The following is a 20,194-nucleotide window of genomic DNA, read 5'->3' as shown; positions in this document are numbered from 1 at the left end:
GCGCACGTGTTGGAAGCGTTCAGAGACGTGAGAGAATTAACAAGGTTTACAAGCGAGAGGAGGCCGTTCGGACCGTCCGCTCTCGTCCGGTTCCTGGCTGGGATCGAACCTGGAACCGCCTGGTAACAACCGAGCCCCTTTCTCTAACCGCTGGACCATCAAGCCTCCTTTTATTAAGTATTAAAGTGTGTTGATAAGGAACGCTCCTACTGGAAGATGATTGGCTGACAGCACTGAAGCGTTTTCTGATTGGAAGAACATAAGAAAGGTTTACGAACGAGACTTTACGAAGCTCGTCCGGTTCCTGGCAGCTGATTGATCTCAGAACTTGGTCTAGTCTGGTCTTAAAGGATCCCAGTGATTCAGCATCAACAACATGGCTAGGTAGCCCATTCCACACCCCCACCCCTCTCTGCGTGAAGAACTGTCTCCTCCTATCCGAATCTCTACTTAATTTCCCGAACTCTCTGTCCTCTGGTCCTGGTTTCTGTTCTGTTCTTAAGGTATCGGTTCAGCTTGACTATATCAACACCTTTTAAGATTTTAAAGACTTCAATCGTGCCCCCTCTGGTTCTTCAAGCTTCCAGGCTAAATCGATGCCCTTTTTTCAGCCTGTCTCCGTAGCTCGGTCCTTTTGAAGCCTCACTGGGATTTGTCTGGCTGCTCTTAGCTGGACTGTCTGTCCAGGGGACTCGGTGTCCCTTGGTTGCTGTGGCGACCGGAATTGGACACAGTATTCCAAATGCAGTCTCGCCGTTACATTATACATTGCTTCCCCATGGCTGATGGCGAGGAGTCTGTAAGGACACAGACGATGTTCTCTTTGTGAGCCTGTTCTAGGTTTGTCCCCCGTTTGGTATTTTGACCCCTTGTTCCAGGCTCCGAACAGACTGCAGCATTAGAACCCTTTAAAAACACCGTCGACAACTGAGCAGCAACGCAGAGTTAAGAACGCAGCATCAACACAGGGGAAGCCTTTATTGAAATGTATGAATTCACATTTTATTAAATAACACATCATAGTCATTTTGAGTTGGTTACAGCATTCTGGTTTTCAAGTTGACTTAACATTTTAAAAGGAACTTGAAATTCTTTTTAGGAGCTGGGGGGGGGGGGGGGGGGGACAGTTTTAAAAAAAGGTCTGATTAAACAGAAGATTAGTTCAGTGAAGGGTTTAGTTCAGTAAAATTGAGAACTCAGCTGGAGGGAAAGCCAGGAGACACAGGGACCCCTGAGGACCTAGTTTGGGAAGCTCTGAATTAGGACAACTCGGTCAGTTTTATTGATTTATTTTTACTGTACAAAAATAGTCTTGAAAGGAAACAAAACCGACACAAAAGGACTCTGGTAATCTAGGTTTGAACGCTAATTGGATTACTGACTTGAAAACCAGCAAAAAAACAGACAACACCAAAAATGTTACTGGTTTAGTCCCAGCAGCCTCTCTGACTTACATCTCTGGCCAAAAGTGTTGCATCCTGTTATAGAACAAGCTCATTTTGCTTCATAAAGTCGAATGAAACCCGCTGAATGACGGGAGGTTAACATATTGCATCACACACCGTCGCTTTGCAGTTTTCCATATACTTAACGGAAAAACTGACCCTTTTCGAAGTCTAACATGAAACTCTACTCTACTGCTGTTATGACTTTATTTGCGACGCTCATTTTGTATTTTCTTTGCAATAATTTTAAATAAAATATCTAATTCCTGTAGTTTTATTTTTTATTACGTCTCAATCTTAAAATTCTAGGTGATGCAAAACTTGTGGGCACGGCCGTAGCTCTGTCTCCTGTGTGCAGGTGGTGGAGAATGCCAGTTAAACACAAAGCCGAGGTTCAGCCAGGACTGTGAGAGGACGGGGGCTCCAGCAACGCCCTCCACGCTTAATAGTACAGCTCCTTGTCCCACCAGCCTGTCGACAAAACCAGACACAGGATGAGAAAACATGCAAAAACCGTGATTCTGAATGCAGCTGTGCAAAACCACCTGTTATCTGGCTGCTATAAGAACGTGGTACAGCCAGAGACACTCAATCAAACCGAGCTGCCCTGACAGTTCTCTGATCAAGACCTTGCTGACTCACAGAGAGAAGCCAGCGGCTAAGCGTTGCCAGCGAAGGGGAGAGACTGTATAAAGGAGGCTGTGTGGTCCAGTGGTTAAAGAAAAGGGCTTGTAACCAGGAGGTCCCCGGTTCAAATCCCACCTCAGCCTCACTGTGTGACCCTGAGCAGGTCACTTCACCTCCTTGTGCTCCGTCTTTCGGGTGAGACGTAGTTGTAAGTGACTCTGCAGCTGATGCATAGTTCACACCCCCTAGTCTCTGTAAGTCGCCTTGGATAAAGGCGTCTGCTAAATAAACACAATGATAATAAAACAGCAGGCAATGCTTACTTCCTGGATGTCGTCGGACTCCCAGCTTTCTGATCTCGTCGTAGATGAAGATGAGAATCCCATAGGGAACTGGAATGAACCACCACTGCACTCTGCGGGGCGAGAGGGAGAGACAGCAGTGAGGGCTGGCTTCGTTCGGTCGTTACCAGTCCACCCCCCTCCCCCTGGGCTGGGGGTCAGTTGGTGGAAGGCGTCGGTGGTTGTGAGGCAGCGCAGTGGGTCGGAACGGCTTGGTTCTCAGCGTCCGCACTCACCTGATGGGCATGAAGTTGAAGATGTTTGGCATGCCGGGGCAGTAGCAGAGGAAGGTGCCGAGGCAGAGCTGGAACACGATGGCAGACAGGAGCACTTTGTTCCTGAGAGAGAGAGACAGACACAGACACACACGCGCGCACACACAGACGCACAGAAAGATAGACCGACACAGAAAGATAGACAGACACACACACACACACAGATGCACGCGTGCACAGAAAGATACAGACAGACACACACAGACACAGACATTTTATTTTCAAAAATGAATATTATATACACATTGACTTCAACGTAACATATTACACAAATCCATATATTCCCCTATATTACTGGTTTGCAATAGCGACATGCATTTTATAGTCCTGCTTCTTCGAATGAATATTTGAAGGAATGGTTTCACTTGAATAAATATTTCACTCCGACATTCAGAAACTTGAGAGTCAGAACTAGCTGCTGTTTTATTTTTAAAAAATCTTCCTTTACGTCGAAATATTGATTCACAACGCATAAAACAAACCTGGATCTGTTTGTTATTTGATTGGCTTTCCCTGGCGGTGCAGTAGGTCTGCCGTTTGAAGAGGGGTCCCTTTCTGAGATCCGATGGACCCCTGGAACACGTTCAATCGGACGGGACGGGTTCTGCTGTAAATGGATCCGCGCGGATCCGAGGGACTCACCTGAAGAATCCTTGCTGGAAGAGGGACAGGCGGCGGGTTTTTCGGATCAGCACGTCAGAGATCTGGCAGATTTCGATGCTGACGAAGAACACGGTGTAGCAGGTGTACTCCTGGTACAGGCGCTGCGCGAAGGTCTGGAGGAGAGAGAGAGAACGGACGAGAGTGGAAAGCAGGCTCAGCTTTTGAAATGAGCGATGCGCTGCCGGTACGGATTCTCCCCGTCAGTGAGATGCGATGAGGTTTTATATTTTTATATAGAACCCGGCTCTTTTGCACAGCGGTTAAGACTCTCGCTTGCGGTTCCCGCCCAGCCTCTGCCCTGTCACTTTAAAGTGGGGCGGGCAGGTCAAACTCCAGTCCTTGAGGGCCGAGGGGTCTTCAGGTTTTCATTCCAACTTAAAGGGTATTTAAGGAGCTTTTCATTTTATTGTGTTGCATGTTCCCATGTGCTGCTACAGCTGTTAAATTAAGGTGTGCATACTGTTTTAAATTTTGACCACTTTTAAATTGTATTCCACTGCCTCCAAGGTGACTTCACATGGACCACTCAAACTACATTTCCCATCATCCTCCTGCTGCTCACTGGTAAATCCATCTCAGTGACATATGTGAGCAGGAGGATGATGGGAAATGTAGTTTGAGAGGTCCATGTGAAGCCATCTTGAGGCAGGGAATGCAATTTAAAAGTTTAAAAAAGTGGTCAAAATGTAAAAAAATAAATTAAAACAACACACACACCTTACTTAAACAGCTGTAGCAACACATGGGAACATGCAACACAATCAAATAAAAAGCTCCTTAAATACCCTTTTAAGCTCTCAATTAACATCACTGATCTAATCGTTTGTTCAATTGGACATAGTTCACATTTTTTGCACTTGATTCAAGGTAACACTGCCTAAGAAGCATTTTGACCCCTGGAGAGAAGCGTTCCATTTGTCCAATAAATTAATCAAATAATTAGAGCAATGGAATTGCGAGCTTGGGGTGCGATGAAAGCCAGAAGACACCGCTGGGCCCCCCTCCCGCTGGGCCCCCCCCTCCAGGAGCTGACTTTGACAGCCCTGCTTCAAAGAGAGGCGGACCCTAAGCTTCTCCAGGCATGAATAGCTGCGTCTCTGGCGTACCCATTCTTGCCCGTAGCTGTCCTGCACTTCCTGGTTGTGTGCGTTCTCCCAGGCTGATCGGAGCCCCACGCACAGCAGGGGGCGCCACCCTTCCTGAGCCAAGCATGTGAAGTAGTCTGTGAATCCGGCAAAGGACTGGATGGCTCCTGCGGGAGGGAGACAACGAAGAAGGGTCACAACCTAAACACCTGGACCGTGTACAGCAGTGTGCAAATACATGAGGGAGAAAAAACACAAAAAACAATTGCTTCTGTAGTTTTGATTGGTTGTGTGTATGAAATCCAGGAAGGTGAATCGACACACCAATCTGGCAGTAAGGGTTAGGTTTGGGGTTAGGGGTCTGGGGTTAGGGAGGGAGGTGAATCGACTCACTGATCTGGAAGTAAGGGTTAGGTTTGGGGTTTGGGGTTTGGGGTTAGGGGTCAGGGGTTAGGGAGGGAGGTGAATCGACACACCAATCTGGAAGTAAGGGTTAGGTTTGGGGTTTGGGGTTTGGGGTCAGGGGTTAGGGAGGGAGGTGAATCGACACACCAATCTGGAAGTAAGGGTTAGGTTTGGGGTTTGGGGTTTGGGGTCAGGGGTTAGGGAGGGAGGTGAATCGACACACCAATCTGGAAGTAAGGGTTAGGTTTGGGGTTTGGGGTTTGGGGTCAGGGGTTAGGGAGGGAGGTGAATCGACACACCAATCTGGAAGTAAGGGTTAGGTTTGGGGTTTGGGGTTTGGGGTTTGGGGTCAGGGGTCAGGGAGAGAGATGAATCGACACACCAATCTGGAAGTAAGGGTTAGGTTTGGGGTTAGGGGTTAGGGGTCAGGGGTCAGGGAGAGAGATGAATCGACACACCAATCTGGAAGTAAGGGTTAGGTTTGGGGTTTGGGGTTTGGGGTTAGGGGTCAGGGGTTAGAGGTTAGGGGTTAGGGAGCTGAATTGACTCACCGATCTGGAAGTAGGAGTAAGCAGCCAGGGATTCGTTGACCAGACGATCTTTTCTGGGGTTCCTGGGTTTAAGATTCATGATGTCACTCTCTGCTTTCTCGTAGGCCAGCGACACAGAAGGGAACTGCGGGATACAGGAAGGTGAGGTCATCGCTCACGTAAGGAAGTCACTCGGGAGCAACGGCAGTCAGTCAATGAGTGGTTTTTTATCCGGAAGAGAAAACAGCAGAATATAACAGGGGGGCCGCTTTGTCTGGACTTAGCGGGACATTCTAAACAGCTGACCACTGCAAGCGTGCACGCCTATAGAGTATCATTCTCTCCCTACAAGCTGGTTCATGACTTCCATGTCCCCGTTAGCAGCTTCTTTGTTCCAAACTCTGTTCGCCTGCACCCCATTATCTATCGCCTTGAAGGTCCACTGCTCCTGGCAATTCGCTCAGAGCACCTGTAGTCTTATCTTGTCTTGCTGCGGGACAATTTCCACAGAGCAAATAAATGCAGTTCTTAAAGAGACAGTAGCTGGGTTCCAAAAAATATAGCGTGACCCGTCCCCACGTGTCGCTACAACTGTTCTAATAACGTGCCAGCCTTTTCTCTTTTCATCGTTAACACCCTGACAATATTTTACACTTATGACTTTAAAGTCTGTTTCAAAGCTCAAAATGTCCGCTCTAATAATAAATAATAATGACGGACGGCTCCCGTCCGCCCGCATGCAAACACATATAATAATAATAATAATAATAATAATAATAATAATAATAATAATAATAATACAAATGAAAACAATAATCAATCATAAAATATACACAAGGCACGGGCACCCCGTCACAGCGACGCTGTATATTTTTTGGCTGAACCCCGTTACTTGCTCTCGAGCTGTTTCTCAGGTTCCAGGATTGAAGCGCTTTTCGAAAGCAGACTCACGATGTCCGTGGCCAGCTCGATGAACAGGATGGTGATGCAGCCGAGGGGCAGGGGCACGCTGACCGTGATGTAGATCAGGTAGGGCGTGAGCTCCGGGATGTTCTTGGTCAGGGTGTAGGCGATGGACTTCTTCAAGTTATCAAAAATCAAACGGCCTGCCGGCAGAGAGGAGGGGGAGGAGGGGGGCTGTTAACCACGATTACATGAAGGAGAAGCAGGACTATCAGAGTCCATTATAACCGCCCTTATGAAAGCTTATCAAAGATAGCGATAGGGGCAGCAATGTGGAGTAGTGGTTAGGGTTCTGGACTCTTGACCGGAGGGGCGTGGGTTCAATCCCAGGTGGAGGGACACTGCTGCTGTACCCTCGAGCAAGGTACTTTACCTAGATTGCTCTAGTAAAAACCCAACTGTATAAATGGGTAATTGTATGTAAAAAATAATGTGATATCTTGTAAAAATTGTAAGTCGCCCTGGATAAGGGCGTCTGCTAAGAAATAAATAATAATAATAATAATAATAATAATAATAATAATAATAATAATAATAATAATAGCGAAAGCGATAGCGATAGTGATAGTGACAGCGATAGCGATAGCGATAGTGACAGTGATAGCGTACCCTGCTCCACTCCAGTGACGATGGAAGCAAAGTTATCATCCAGCAGGATCATGTCGGCTGCGTTCTTAGCCGCGTCCGAACCTGAAATGCCCATCGCGATTCCGATGTCGGCTTTCTTCAGAGCGGGGGAGTCGTTTACACCGTCCCCTGTCACCGCAACGATAGAGCCCTGTCAACAGGAGAGGGAGAGGGAGAGAAAGTATAAACATGGGAAAAGCATGGGGTCAAAGGGTAACAATGAACCTCCAACCCCCGAACTCTTCTAACCCAGGGGCGGCCAAGGCTGGCCCGTCCACTCCCTGGTCTGTGTTCCAAACCCTGTTATAAATCGTCTAACTGAACCAATTAAAACCTCCACCCAGACCCTGAGTTCATTCCAGCTGCTGAATGGCCCTCCAGGACTGCGATTGGACACCCCTGCTCTAACGTCTCAAAACCCCTTCCCCAGCTCTCGCTCCGGCTCCTCTCCCCCTCTCACCAGTCTCTGACAGCTCTCCACGATGATGAGTTTCTGCTGGGGGGAGGTTCTGGCGAAGACCATCTCCGGGTGATTGCGCAGGAGATCATCCAGCTCCTCACTCGTCATATCCTTCAGCTGACCGCCGTTCACCACACAGGCCCGGGCGTCCCTGCACAGACAGACAGACAGACAGGCAGATAAAAATACGATAATGTATCAGGTGATTCCAACTGATGCCACTCATCTTGGTTGAGGCTTTGCAAAGCTTGATCCTTGACATGGGGACAGAGAGACAGACGGAGAGACAGACGGACGGACTGCCTGCTCTTACCGCTTGTTAACCTGCTCGACGGGAATGCGCAGCCTCAGAGCGATGTCCTCGACTGTCTCGCTGCCCTCCGTGATGATGCCCACATTCGCCGCGATGGCCTTCGCCGTGATGGGGTGATCCCCAGTCACCATGATTACCTGTGAGAGAAACGCGTCAGTGTGCGGAGGAGGATGGGGAGGCTCAAGGGTCAAATACTGACCAGGCTGGTCCTTTATCTTTCTGAGATGTGATCAGACCACACCAAGTACTTTATTAACAAAGCCTGAACAGATAGACCTCCATTGCTATCCCAATGAAACCAAGATGGAACTGCTTATTTCAACCGGTGAAGGGACTCTAAAGCCAAGGGAACACGAAGACGCTTTTTCAGGAAGACCTGCTTGAAAGCTGGTTCCAGGAGACCACCGGGAGACCTAGTTCAAGCTTGCTGTATCAAACCCCTCCAAGTCTCCCCTTGGTGTGCTGTGCAGTGGCCTGAAACCTGGCCTCCTGAAATTCCCTCCGCGTTCCCTCAGCTTTGAGGATCATGCCTGCTCTCCCCGACCCCTCCTCTCGCTCGTACCCGGATCCCGGCGGTCCGGCACTTCATGACGGCGTCCGGCACGGAGGCTCGTGGCGGGTCGATCATGGAGATGAGGCCGGCAAAGCAGAGCCCGCTGGTGGTGAAGTTCATCTCGTCCACGTCGAACCCGAAGCCACGGGGGTGCTCCTTCTCGTTCAGCAGCAGGTGACAGAATCCTGGGGGGGGGGGTCGAGGGGTGAGGGGTGAGGGGTGAGAGGGGGTTCAGCAGTGCTTCAGTATTACAGTACGTCAGGAAAGCGGTCTTGATTTTTTGACCTCCCCACTCTGATTAGCTACCCTCTTACCCTCTCCCCTAACGTCCAGTCCCACTCCCCCAGCTCTCTCTTTCCCAGTCCCCCTAGTCCCCCTCCCTCTAGCTCCACTCAACCAGCACCCTCTCCCCCTTCTCTCTAGCTCCACTCAACCAGCACCCTCTCCCCCTTCTCTCTAGCTCCACTCAACCAGCACCCTCTCCCCCTTCTCTCTAGCTCCACTCAACCAGCACCCTCTCCCCCTCTCTCTAGCTCCACTCACCCAGCACCCTCTCCCCCAGCCCCCCCAGGTCCATATAAGCGGTCTGGAAGGCCTCTTTCCACTGCTCGTCCAGAGGCAGCTCCTGGCCCTTGATCATGATGGTGGAGCACCGTTCCAGGATGCGCTCCGGCGCCCCCTTCATCACCAGCAGGTAGCGCAGGTCCAGGGGGTCCTCCAGCTCATGGACAGACAGCTACAGAGAGGGAGGTGGGAGAGGTGAGATATTATAAAGAGCATGCCACACACACACACACACACACACAGCACCACACTACTGGATCCTCTCCTAATGCACTATCCTTGCACTATTTCAAGTTAGATATAACTTGCTGTAATCCTAACTTGTTGCATCCTAGTTCATACTGTATTCTAGTAGTATTATTTGCACTTACTGTAAACTACACTGTATGAAGTATGAAGCGTGCATTGTAACCCTGTGCTGCCCTGTAACACCTGGAAGTCGCCTTGGCTAAGTCCTTTTATTTTAGGGTGCAAGGTTTGTTTTAGGGTTGTCCTGCCTCCGTCGCTTGTGATGGTTTACTGTACCTGGAACTTGTTGGTGGAGTTGAACGGGAGCTCACAGACTTTCTTGAAGCGGCTCCGGTAATCCACGATGTTTCCGAAGGCGAGTTCAGTAAACTTCAAGAGGGCCGTCTCTGAGGCGTCTCCCACAACATCTCTCTGAAGAGACGAGGGTGAGAACAGTGAGTCACTGCTGTGTATGGATACTCTCCACACATCGCGACCTCAGAGAGAGACCAGCAAAGAGCTACCAGACAAATCCCAGTAAGGCTTAAAGGACTGAGCTATGGAGGCTGAAACACAACTGCAGCTGTTTAGCCTGGAACACAAAAGAACCAGAGGGGGGCGCATGACTGAAGTCTTTTAAGTCTTAAAAGGAGTTGATAAAGTCAACCTGAACCATTACCTTTAGAACAAACCAGGACCAGAGGACACACAGTTGGAAATTAAGTGGAGAGAGACTTAGGATAGAAGGAAAGGAGTCACTTCTTCATAGTGGTGAGGTTATGGAATGGCTCACGCTGTCGATGCTGAGTCACTGGGATCCTTTAAGACCCGACTCGACCAAGTTCTGAGATCAATCAGCTGCCAGGAACCGGACGAGCTTCGTAAAGTCTCATTCGTAAACCTTTCTTATGCTCTTCCGATCAGAAAACGCTTCAGTGCTGTCAGCCAATCATCTTCCAGTAGGAGCGTTCCTTATCAACACACTTTAATACTTAATAAAAGGAGGCTTGATGAGAAAGGGGCTTGGTTGTTACCAGGAGGTTCCAGGTTCAATCCCAGCCCCTGACTCACTGCATGAGACCCTGAGCAAGTCGCTTCACCTCCTTGTGCTCCGTCCTTCGGATGAGATGTAAAACAAACGAGCTCCTATTGGAAGTGACTCTGCAGCAGCAGCAGCAGCAGTTGTTGATGAAGCATAGTTCACCCCCCTAGTCTCTGTAAGTTGCTAAATGACTCATCAATAATCACCTTAGGAATTGGCACAGCGTCCTGTCCTGGTTTGAAGACAGCTCTGTTGCATAAGCCAGCCACTCTGCCCAGCGCTCGCCATGTCTCCGAGGACTGATCGAAACTTTGACCTTGAAACATAAGCATGGAATATATATAAATATATAAATATATATTATACACACTTTATATACAGCAAACGTTTTGCATCACTCTGTAGAATGAATTCATTTTGTTTCACAAAGTCGAATGAAACCTGCTGAATAATGTTAGGTTAACATATTGAATTACATACGACCGCTTTGTAGTTTCCCAGATACTGAACGGAAAAACTGACGAAAATGGAAAAATATGTGACGTTTCGAAATCTAACATGAAATACTGCTGTACTACTATTATGGCTCCCAGGAGACTTTATGTGCGATATCGTTTTGTAGATTCTTTGATTACATGATGTAAATAAAATATCTAAATTATGTTAATATATTAATTTTTTATTTTTTTAATGATGTCTCAATCCTAAAATTCTAGGGGATGCAAAACTTTTAGCCAGAGCTGTAGATATGAAATATGAATTCAAATGGCAGTCTAATGATAGATACAAAGGTAGGTAATAATAATAATAATAATAATAATAATAATAATAATAATAATAATAATAATAATAATAATAATAATAATAATAATAATCATCATCCATCATCATCATCACCATCATGATTATTCATCGAGGCAGCAGTGTGGAGTAGTGTTTAGGGCTCTGGACTCTTGACCGGAGGGTCGTGGGTTCAATCCCAGGTGGGGGACACTGCTGTTGTACCCTTGAGCAAGGTACTTTACCTAGATTGCTCCAGTAAAAACCCAACTGTATAAATGGGTAATTGTATGTAAAAATAATGTGATATCTGTATAATGTGAAATAATGTATAATGTGATATCTTGTAACAATTGTAAGTCGCCCTGGATAAGGGCGTCTGCTAATAAATAAATAATAATAATAATAATAATAATAATAATAATAATACACACCTGCATGGCATCTATCAACTATGTACTGGTAAAGCTGTACATCAGATAGATAGATAGATAGATAGATAGATAGATAGATAGATAGATAGAGACAGACAGACAGGCAGACAGACAGACAGATACAGACAGACAAATAGATAGGATAGACAGACAGACACAGATAGACAGATAGACAGGCAGGCAGGCAGGCAGGCAGGCAGGCAGACAGATGCTCTCGTGGTGCGGGTTCACTGGACACATTTCTCTTACCTGACTGGTCCTCCGTGGTGTCAGCCGAATGGATGTGGTTGTCGAACCAGAGGTGGGACACGGTCATCCTGTTCTGGGTGAGGGTGCCGGTCTTATCGGAGCAGATCACCGAGGTGGACCCCAGCGTCTCCACGGCCTCCAGGTTCTTCACCACACAGTTCTTCCTGGCCAGACGCTTGGCTGTCAGAGAGAGACACACCTGGAGAGGGATGGGGGAGACAGGGGGATGGGGGACAGGGAGTTATTCTGAGAGACTTTTACTGTTTATATTTTATTAGTATTATTTGTTTATTTAGCAGACACCTTTATCCAAGGCGACTTACAGAGACTAGGGCGTGTGAACTATGCATCAGCTGCAGAGTCACTTACAATTACATCTCACCCGAAAGACGGAGCACAAGGAGGTGAAGTGACTTGCTCAGGGTCACACAATGAGTCAGTGGCTGAGGTGGGATTTGAACCGTGGACCTCCTGGTTACAAGCCCTTTTCTTTAACCACTGGACCACACTAAGCCCTGTATTTCACTGTATGTAATGTATCATCCATTGTTCCTCACTATCTTCTAAAGTGATGGTGGTCCACTGTGAAAGGCACTATATAAAATAAAGATTGATTGATTGATTGATTGATTGAATGATTGATTGGTTGATCTCAACCTGGCCCCTGACCCTTCCTCCTCTCACCGTGACGGTAGCCAGCAGACCCTCGGGCACGTACGCCACCACGATGGCCATGAAGAAGATCATGGCTTCCAGGAAACGGTAGCCGATCGTCATGGCGACCACGAAGAAGGTGGCCCCGAAGAAGATAGCCAGGCCGGCGATGATGTCGACGAAGTGCTCGATCTCGATGGCGATGGGAGTCTTCTCGTTCCCCACCCCCGAAGCCAGGCTGGCGATGCGTCCGATGATCGTACGGTCGCCAGTGTTGATTATAATGCCTGTCGCAACACCTGCGAGGAAGGGAGGGGAAGAAAGTTTCGATGGACAGCTCTGGACAAAAAGTTTTGCATCACCTAGAGTTTTAGGTTTGAGACATAATTAAAATTATATGTAATCAATATGTTAACGCAACATTATTCAGCTGGTTTCATTCGACTTTATGAAGCCAAATGTGAATTCTATAGGGTGATGCAGACTTTTTGGTCCTAGCTGTACTAGGGGTGGGTTTGGGTTAGAGGCAGGGTTAGGGTTAGAGGCGGGGTTAGGGTTTGGAGGCGGGGTTAGGGCTAGAGGCGGAGTTAGGACTGGAGGTGGGGTTAGGGTTAGAGGCGGGGTTATGGGTTAGAGGTGTGGTTATGGGTTAGAGGTGGGGTTAGGGTTTGGAGGAGGGGTTAGGGCTAGAGGCGGAGTTAGGACTGGTGGTGGGGTTAGGGTTAGAGGCGGGGTTATGTGTTAGAGGCGGGGTTAGGGGCGGGGTTAGGACTGGAGGTGGAGTTAGGGTTAGAGGCGGGGTTATGGGTTAGAGGCGGGGTTAGGAAATGAAGTCATAACTTCTCTCTTGTACCTTCAAGGCAGGTGGTAGAGAAGAAGGCGATGTTCTTGGTCTCCAGTGGGTTTTCGTGAGTGAACTCGGGGGTCCTGGACTGGGGCTCAGACTCTCCAGTCAGAGAAGAGTTGTCCACCTGGTGGAGGAGATGGACACTGTGAGAGAGACGTCATCACGTGCAGTCTGGACGAGAGGGTCCGGCTGCTCAAACTGTGTGAAATGAGGTCTCTTATACAATACGATTCACTGTCAATGACAGGGGGTTCCTATTGTAAGCAGCACCAACAGCAGTTGTTGATGAAGCAGAGTTAGAAGAGAAGAAAGAGATAAAACCGTCTGACTAATTAATAATAATAATAATAATAATAATAATAATAATAATAATAATAATACCTTGAAGCCCTGCGCGGAGACGATGCGCACGTCCGCGGGCACGCGGTCCCCCCCCTTCACCTCCACCAGGTCCCCCACCACCAGCTGGTTGGCGTTGATGTTGAACTTCTGCCCGTCCCGAAACACTGTCGCTTGCTGGTGAGATATCACAAAACTCAGGATTTCATTTGAGCCAAGTAGCAGTGCTAGAGCAGGCGGGTCAAGATACTAATCTAAGCCAGAACTGAAGTTTAGTGTGTGAAAAAAAAAAACTACAGACCTCCGGAATCCCCAGCAAAGACCGTTGACTTCACACAGCCAGGAACCAGCGCTCCCCTGACTGGGTGACTCCCCCTGCACACCACGCGGCCGTGCCTTTACCAGGGGAGACCCTCGGGGACCCCTGCGCTCCCCTGACTGTGTGACTCCCCCCTGCACACCACACAGCCCTGCCTTTACCAGGGGAGACCCTCGGGGACCCCTGCGCTCCCCTGACTGTGTGACTCCCCCTGCACACCACGCAGCCCTGCCTTTACCAGGGGAGACCCTCGGGGACCCCTGCACTCCCCTGACTGTGTGACTCCCCCCTGCACACCACACAGCCCTGCCTTTACCAGGGGAGACCCTCTGGGACCCCTGCGCTCCCCTGACTGTGCGACTCCCCCTGCACACCTTTGCCCTTTAATGACGCACCAGATCATAACTGTGTTGTAATCTTGGGTAATTTCCAGCTCGGAGGTTATGTATTTTTGTAATCAGGTACTTACCTGAGGGACAAGGTTTTTGAAACTGGCAATGATGTTTGTGCTTTTAAACTCCTGGTAGTAACCGAAGCAGCCAGTAACAACCACGACGGCGATCAGGACGATAGCCAAATATAACTGAGAGAGAGAGAGAGAGAGAGAGAGAGAGAGATATTTATTCTTTCTCTCTTTGGCGATCTGTTTTTTCCATTTAATAAGAAGAGATCTTTGTCTTGTTAAGACCCAAGAATAGACAGTTTGGCATTAGGAGTATGCATGTATGCATGTATGTACGCATGTATGTATGTTCAGCATGCAATGTGTATACATGTGTGCATGTATATGAAGACTGATGTTACTTAATTTATTCGAGAAAAATATGACTGATTACAACTAAATAATGTTCTGTATGTAAATGATATATGTATATGGATGCATGCATGTTTGCATTATTATGAATGTGTATGTATGCAGTGTGTGTGTGTGTGTGTGTGTGTGTGTGTGTGTGTGTGTGTATAAATATGTGTTTCTTCAGCCTGCTACCATTACCGTTAGGAAACTCTAATCTGCACCTCCTCTTTAAAACGACCTCCGTACCATTCTGCATCCTTCCCTCTGTCAGCTCTCCTGCTTCACAGAAACTCCCGTGAAACTTGACTGCGGAGAGAAACGCAACGCATGGGAGGGGAGAGCCTTACATCGTCATAGCTGGTGAGGTTTCCTTGTCCCATCAAGATCCCGAAAGCGATGAAACAGATGACAGCGGCCACCCACATGAGGCACTGCAGCCCTCCTGCCAGCTGCCGGGCGAACTTGATGTATTCCGGGGTCCCCTTGGGGGGCTTCAGCTCGTTACAGCCGTCCCGTTCCAGGACCTGGGCTGCCATGGTGGAAGTCATACCCTACAGGAGAGAGGAGGGGCAGGCAGTGAAGTTACAGGCAGTGCTTGAGGTGTGTCTCTCCAGTATGCCATTACCGGGCCCTTCTGTATTATAGCCGCTGGGCTTGTAGAGATTTTTTGAAAGTGTGCTTGAAATCGCACAGCAGCTTGGGAGTTGTAGTCCCCACGGTGTGTGCGGTTCTAATCTGTTTTGTTATGATATACTGTGGGACTACAGTCCCCAGAATGCCTTCCGCGTCACGTAGTATCACCTTGTTTGGTGAGTGCTTTTTAATTTCAGTTCACTCACGAGTTATATATTTTAGTTACAATGTTGCAGACTCATGCAGTACCACCGTTACCCCACACCCCCTCCCCATCCTTACCCCTATCCTGCCCCCCCCCATTTCTCTGCGTACCCACACTTTCTCCATTTCAACCACTGGTAACCCTCACCCTCACCCTCGCCCTCGCCCTCGCCCTCGCCCTCACCCCAACCCTAACAAGCTCAGGTGTGTCTTATCATTAAACTCACAGTGAAACCAGGAATGGATCAAGCCGCTCTGCAGCGGGAGTCTTACTGTATTGTCCTGCGGTCGCTCACCTTGGTGACGCTGGTGGTGTACTTCATTTCAAGCTCCTCGAAAGACAGCTGATGGTCGTCCTGTAGGAAAGAAGAGGAGACAGCGACAAGGAGCACTTTATATTGAACAGCATAGCCGTGCTGTGATTCGTTTTAGCTTTCTGTTTTTTTTTATGAGAACCGTTTTTTATTTATTTATTTATATCTATATTTTTGGTTTCTATTCATTTTTTTTGATCTACGTCAGCCTCACAGTTTCAAAGGGTTTGTTTATAGAAACATTGATAATTTTCTGCCCGTTAGGCTTTTTAAAGGTGATTGAATTGAAGGAAGTGGCTGTAATACAGAACACAGGGGTGACCAATTTATACATTTAAAATGATTTTTTCTTTTAGTAACCCTTTCATGAAGCGTCTGTAATTGCTGTGTCTTTACAGAGTGCTTTCTGAGTAAATGCATGCGTGCTTACCCAGCATTACAACGTTATTATGCATAGTTACAATGTAAAATAAGCCTAACCCTAACCCTTTTCTGATATAAGTGTATACTACAGATATATTGCAAAAACATGTTCACATGAAGTCCATTGTAACCGTGCACACTAACATTGTAATGATTAGTAAGCACCCCTGCATTTACTAAGTAACATCGATGTAAACACACAGTCAATAGAGACACAATGTAAAGTGTTCCTTTTTTCATATCTAGATATAATATGTTTCTGATACAGTTATGATTTTTTTTTCCATTTCGAAGTTGTCAAAGATAATATTTTCTCAAAATCAGTGACAGTCTGAACTAAACAGAAACGCGTTTTGAAATGCATTCACCACCGACATATCATAGCGTTGATGACGTTGTGTTCTGCGGTTCTTTCGGCATGGCGTTATAAATGATCGCTGACGTATACAGCGTTCTCGAGGTGACGTGTATTGCGTTCAATGAACACGCTGGCGTTGTGGATTCTGACGTCATATAAGGGCTGACCGGCTACTTCAGCGGCCGGCCTGGCCCTGTTAACTCACGATATCAATTTCCTTTTTCATGTTCTCCATTCTCTCCTTCTTCTTCTCCTTTTTCTTCTTGATTTTGGCGCCCATCTCTCCGTTGCCGTCCCGCTCCATCTCCACAAACACCTCGTACGAGTCCTGTGGGGGGGGGGGGGGGACGACACAGGGGTGAGAACTATCGCTACCTCCTGAGGTACTAAAAAACGGGACATCCAAGCGGAGGTTTTAGATAATATTAATACTATAGTATTGACAAGCGAATATAATTGCGCGTCTATTGCAGTGACCCATTGTATCTCGAATGATCTAACTTGCTGGGCTCAATCTAGGGTAGCGGCATTTATACAAAAACAAGCAGAAAAACTTCTACATTATAAGGCGACGAAATAACGTATGAGCCGAAACGTTTGTACAATAGCTACAGAAGACAATATATTAATGATCTAGCCTTCAGGGAATATGAAAACGTCACACTATATATCCAATCACTGGAAAAGCTTTTTGTAGATGGAAAGTAATCGATTAAGGCGGAAACAGTCGCTAATAAACGACTTTGTTTTTAATTATTAGATCATGCATTTTTTTGGTTTATTAATATTTTAAGGGAAAAAAATATGAATAACAAAATTAAGGTCAGACTTGAGTAAATTATCCATAAGGTAAAATGCAAACATTTTTATATCTCTTTAAAATACATGCATATGTATGTATATGTATATTGCAAATCGTATGGACGTTTATTGAAAAATGAAGACGATGCGTGACGTCGACGTCTACTTACGTTCTTCCCCATCTTGTCCCGTTACAAAATATCCCGTGTCCGCCTAAAGCAGCTCTTGTTTTCCCGAGTTCTTGGAGCTGTAAAACTTTCCAAACTCTCAGCCTCTCTTTCTCTCCAAACTCCTTACTCCAAGCCCTCCCCAAACTCTGAACAACAATATCGCAGGTGTGAAAGATGACGCTTATATACGCGGCGCGCCCCCCTCCTTCCAGCACAGAGTCACACACGATACCTGGCGTTGTGCTCGGTGGAGTTTTCAAAAACCCTTTATGTGCCCTTCAGCTGATAGCGAGCTGCTTTATCAGCTCAAAGAGTCGTGCTGTTCTTTCAGTGTTGTCATTGAGCAACCTTTAAATACGCGACCTACCTTTTAATACACCGAAAAGGTCCTTCATTTTATTATTATTATTATTATTATTATTATTATTATTAATTTTTTCAAATCAGAAAGTATTATTATTATTTGTTTATTTAGCAGACACCTTTATCCAAGGCGACTTACAGAGACTAGGGTGTGTGAACTATGCATCAGCTGCAGAGTCACTTACAACTACGTCTCACCCGAAAGACGGAGAACAAGGAGGTGAAGTGACTTGCTCAGGGTCACACAATCAGTCAGTGGCTGAGATGGGATTTGAACCGGGGACCTCCTGGTTACAAGCCCTTTTGTAAGCTTCATCTAAGCATTTATTTGTGTCTTAAATATTTACAGTTAACGAGAGAGAGAGAGAGAGAGAGAGAGAGAGAGAGAGAGAGAGAGAGAGAGAGAGAGAGAGAGAGAGAGAGAGAGATTTCAGCTTCTGTCTTCTTCAGAGAGCACGGTAGGGGCAGACTGGCCGTGTCACTGTAGCTCATGATTAAAACAGCGTGTTTTCAGTTTATCAATCGACTCTTCTTCGTCTTTGATCATTTCCAGTGCTTGATGAGTCTCCTGTCGGGTCCGGATTCTCCCCGGATAGAGAGTCTGTGTGCTGCGTTTGATTTCTCACATATATACGGTATAAACTGCATGTAGAGACAGCTGACAGAACATAACACAAGCTCCACTGTTAACAGCCATGCTGCACTTGTGTTTTTTCATTCGGTATTTTCATTCAGGTAAAACGCTCTCCTGCCACAACACTATAAGTTCACCTTCTTCCTGTGTCACAGTAAATAAGACCCCACCTGAGTTCTGCACTCGGGTTCTGTCCCCCACAGAGGAACCGATGTGGAGTCAGGAGGGGGGGGACTTGATACTTGTAACACAGGAAGTGAACGGAGAGAGGAAACTAAGTCCACTCACTCCCACCAAACCTAAAGAGCAGTGCCGCTCAAAGCTGGCCCCTGATCTTTGTTCCAGTCCTGTTCTAAATTCTTGATGTGAACCAAGTTTCCTGTCTAAGTATCTATTTTATAATGCATATGTTTTTGTTTCTTCAACAACAGCAGCTTCTCCAACTCCATAGAGTTCACCCCGACTGCTTAAAAACTTCAAAACATTTTATAAAATCATAATAAATCACCTACAAAAAAAAAAAAAAAAAAAATAACATTGCAAAAGCCCCTTTAATCCCACTAAACCACGCCCACGCTCTCTCTAAACCAGCCAACCACAGCCTCGCACCCCTGGCGTGAATGATTCCACTGCGCACCTTCAGGAGTCCTGTGCAAACGAGTGCAAGGATGTGCCTGCCTGCCCGCGCGCGGCGTTATCTTATCAGAGAACCAGAACAAATCCGCGCGTCTCACTCCTGCGTACTTATTGCGTCACAAGCGTGTCAGAGAGTTCCTTTGACATCACAAAGAGCTCTCTGTATTGTCTGTATTGGAGAAAGCGTCGCTTATTATGCCTCTGCAATTCATTAGATGAAGGTTGATCGGCTCTTTTAAATGTAGATCTGCATTAATTTTCAGTATACCTCCACAAGTCTGACAGGCTATACCTGCATGTTCTACATGAGGGATGGTAATAGGACTCCTATTGCACAGCAGTGTCACCCATTCCAGGTTTTACTACCAGCTTGATCAGCCCCCAGTGTGTCTAGGTCACAAGCTCAGGTGTGTCTTATTATTAAACTCCTAGTGAAACCTGGAATGGATCACACTGCAGTGCAACGGGAGTCTTATTCCCATCCCTGCACTGTAACTGCAATTTAATATCACTAGACTAGACTGCACTGGAATTACATTGCAATGGCAAAAGGGTATGGTGAGGGTTGTTAATCTAGTCAGTCATTGATCAAGCAATCAATTATACTTTTATATAGCGCCTTTTCCTGTAGAACGCCGGTTCAAGTTCATCCCAGACGTGCTCAGCTGCATTGAGATCCAGGGATTGTGGCGGCCATTCGTAATAACTTTATTTTAGGACCCCCCCGTGTCTTTAAAAATAACTACCATATTTTGAGAAATATTCTAGATACAAAACCAAACATGGCTAAACTTTGGAAATTCTTCAAGGTCGTTGTGACTTCAAGGACAGCCCGACTCCATTCCGTTATCGCTGCTGTGAGCGGGTTTCTTCAATAGGTTCTGACAGAAACTTATCAGCTGAAAAGCTGGACCTTATCAGCAAACGAAGTGATAAACTCCGTGCCTGCTATTTGTTATCTGAACTTGAAAAGAAAAAAAACATTTAGAATGTGGGACACCTTACCATTTTAAAAGTTATCAGCTAAGAAACACGCGAGCCTTGCCCGCAGTGCAGAGGTCTGACCAACACGTGATCACGACGACGTTCCTTGAGAAATAAATTAATAATAAATAAAAT

At 46.7% G+C, this 20,194-nt stretch overlaps 1 protein-coding gene across 1 annotated transcript; it reads right to left on the bottom strand.

Annotated features, from left to right (window-relative positions):
- Positions 1-1,110: 1,110 nt before the first annotated feature.
- Positions 1,111-17,620, bottom strand: LOC117968516 (potassium-transporting ATPase alpha chain 1). The gene is made up of 23 exons (XM_059008933.1): positions 17,443-17,620; positions 16,677-16,799; positions 15,673-15,732; positions 14,887-15,090; positions 14,213-14,326; positions 13,467-13,601; positions 13,092-13,209; positions 12,269-12,537; positions 11,585-11,783; positions 10,328-10,437; positions 9,377-9,511; positions 8,831-9,023; positions 8,297-8,472; positions 7,735-7,871; positions 7,422-7,572; positions 6,944-7,112; positions 6,323-6,477; positions 5,393-5,516; positions 4,458-4,603; positions 3,331-3,464; positions 2,650-2,751; positions 2,396-2,487; positions 1,111-1,916 (listed from the first exon to the last, which is right to left on the bottom strand). Exons 1-23 carry the CDS (start codon positions 17,452-17,454, stop codon positions 1,888-1,890), a joined length of 3,087 nt encoding a protein of 1,028 aa, XP_058864916.1. The 5' UTR covers positions 17,455-17,620; the 3' UTR covers positions 1,111-1,887.
- Between the last annotated feature and the right edge of the window lie 2,574 nt (positions 17,621-20,194).

This window comes from Acipenser ruthenus, chromosome 38, assembly GCF_902713425.1.
Source record: "Acipenser ruthenus chromosome 38, fAciRut3.2 maternal haplotype, whole genome shotgun sequence".
NCBI lineage: Eukaryota > Metazoa > Chordata > Actinopteri > Acipenseriformes > Acipenseridae > Acipenser > Acipenser ruthenus.
Note: the sequence above shows the minus strand (reverse complement) of the source record. Positions and strands in the feature narration are given on the sequence as shown.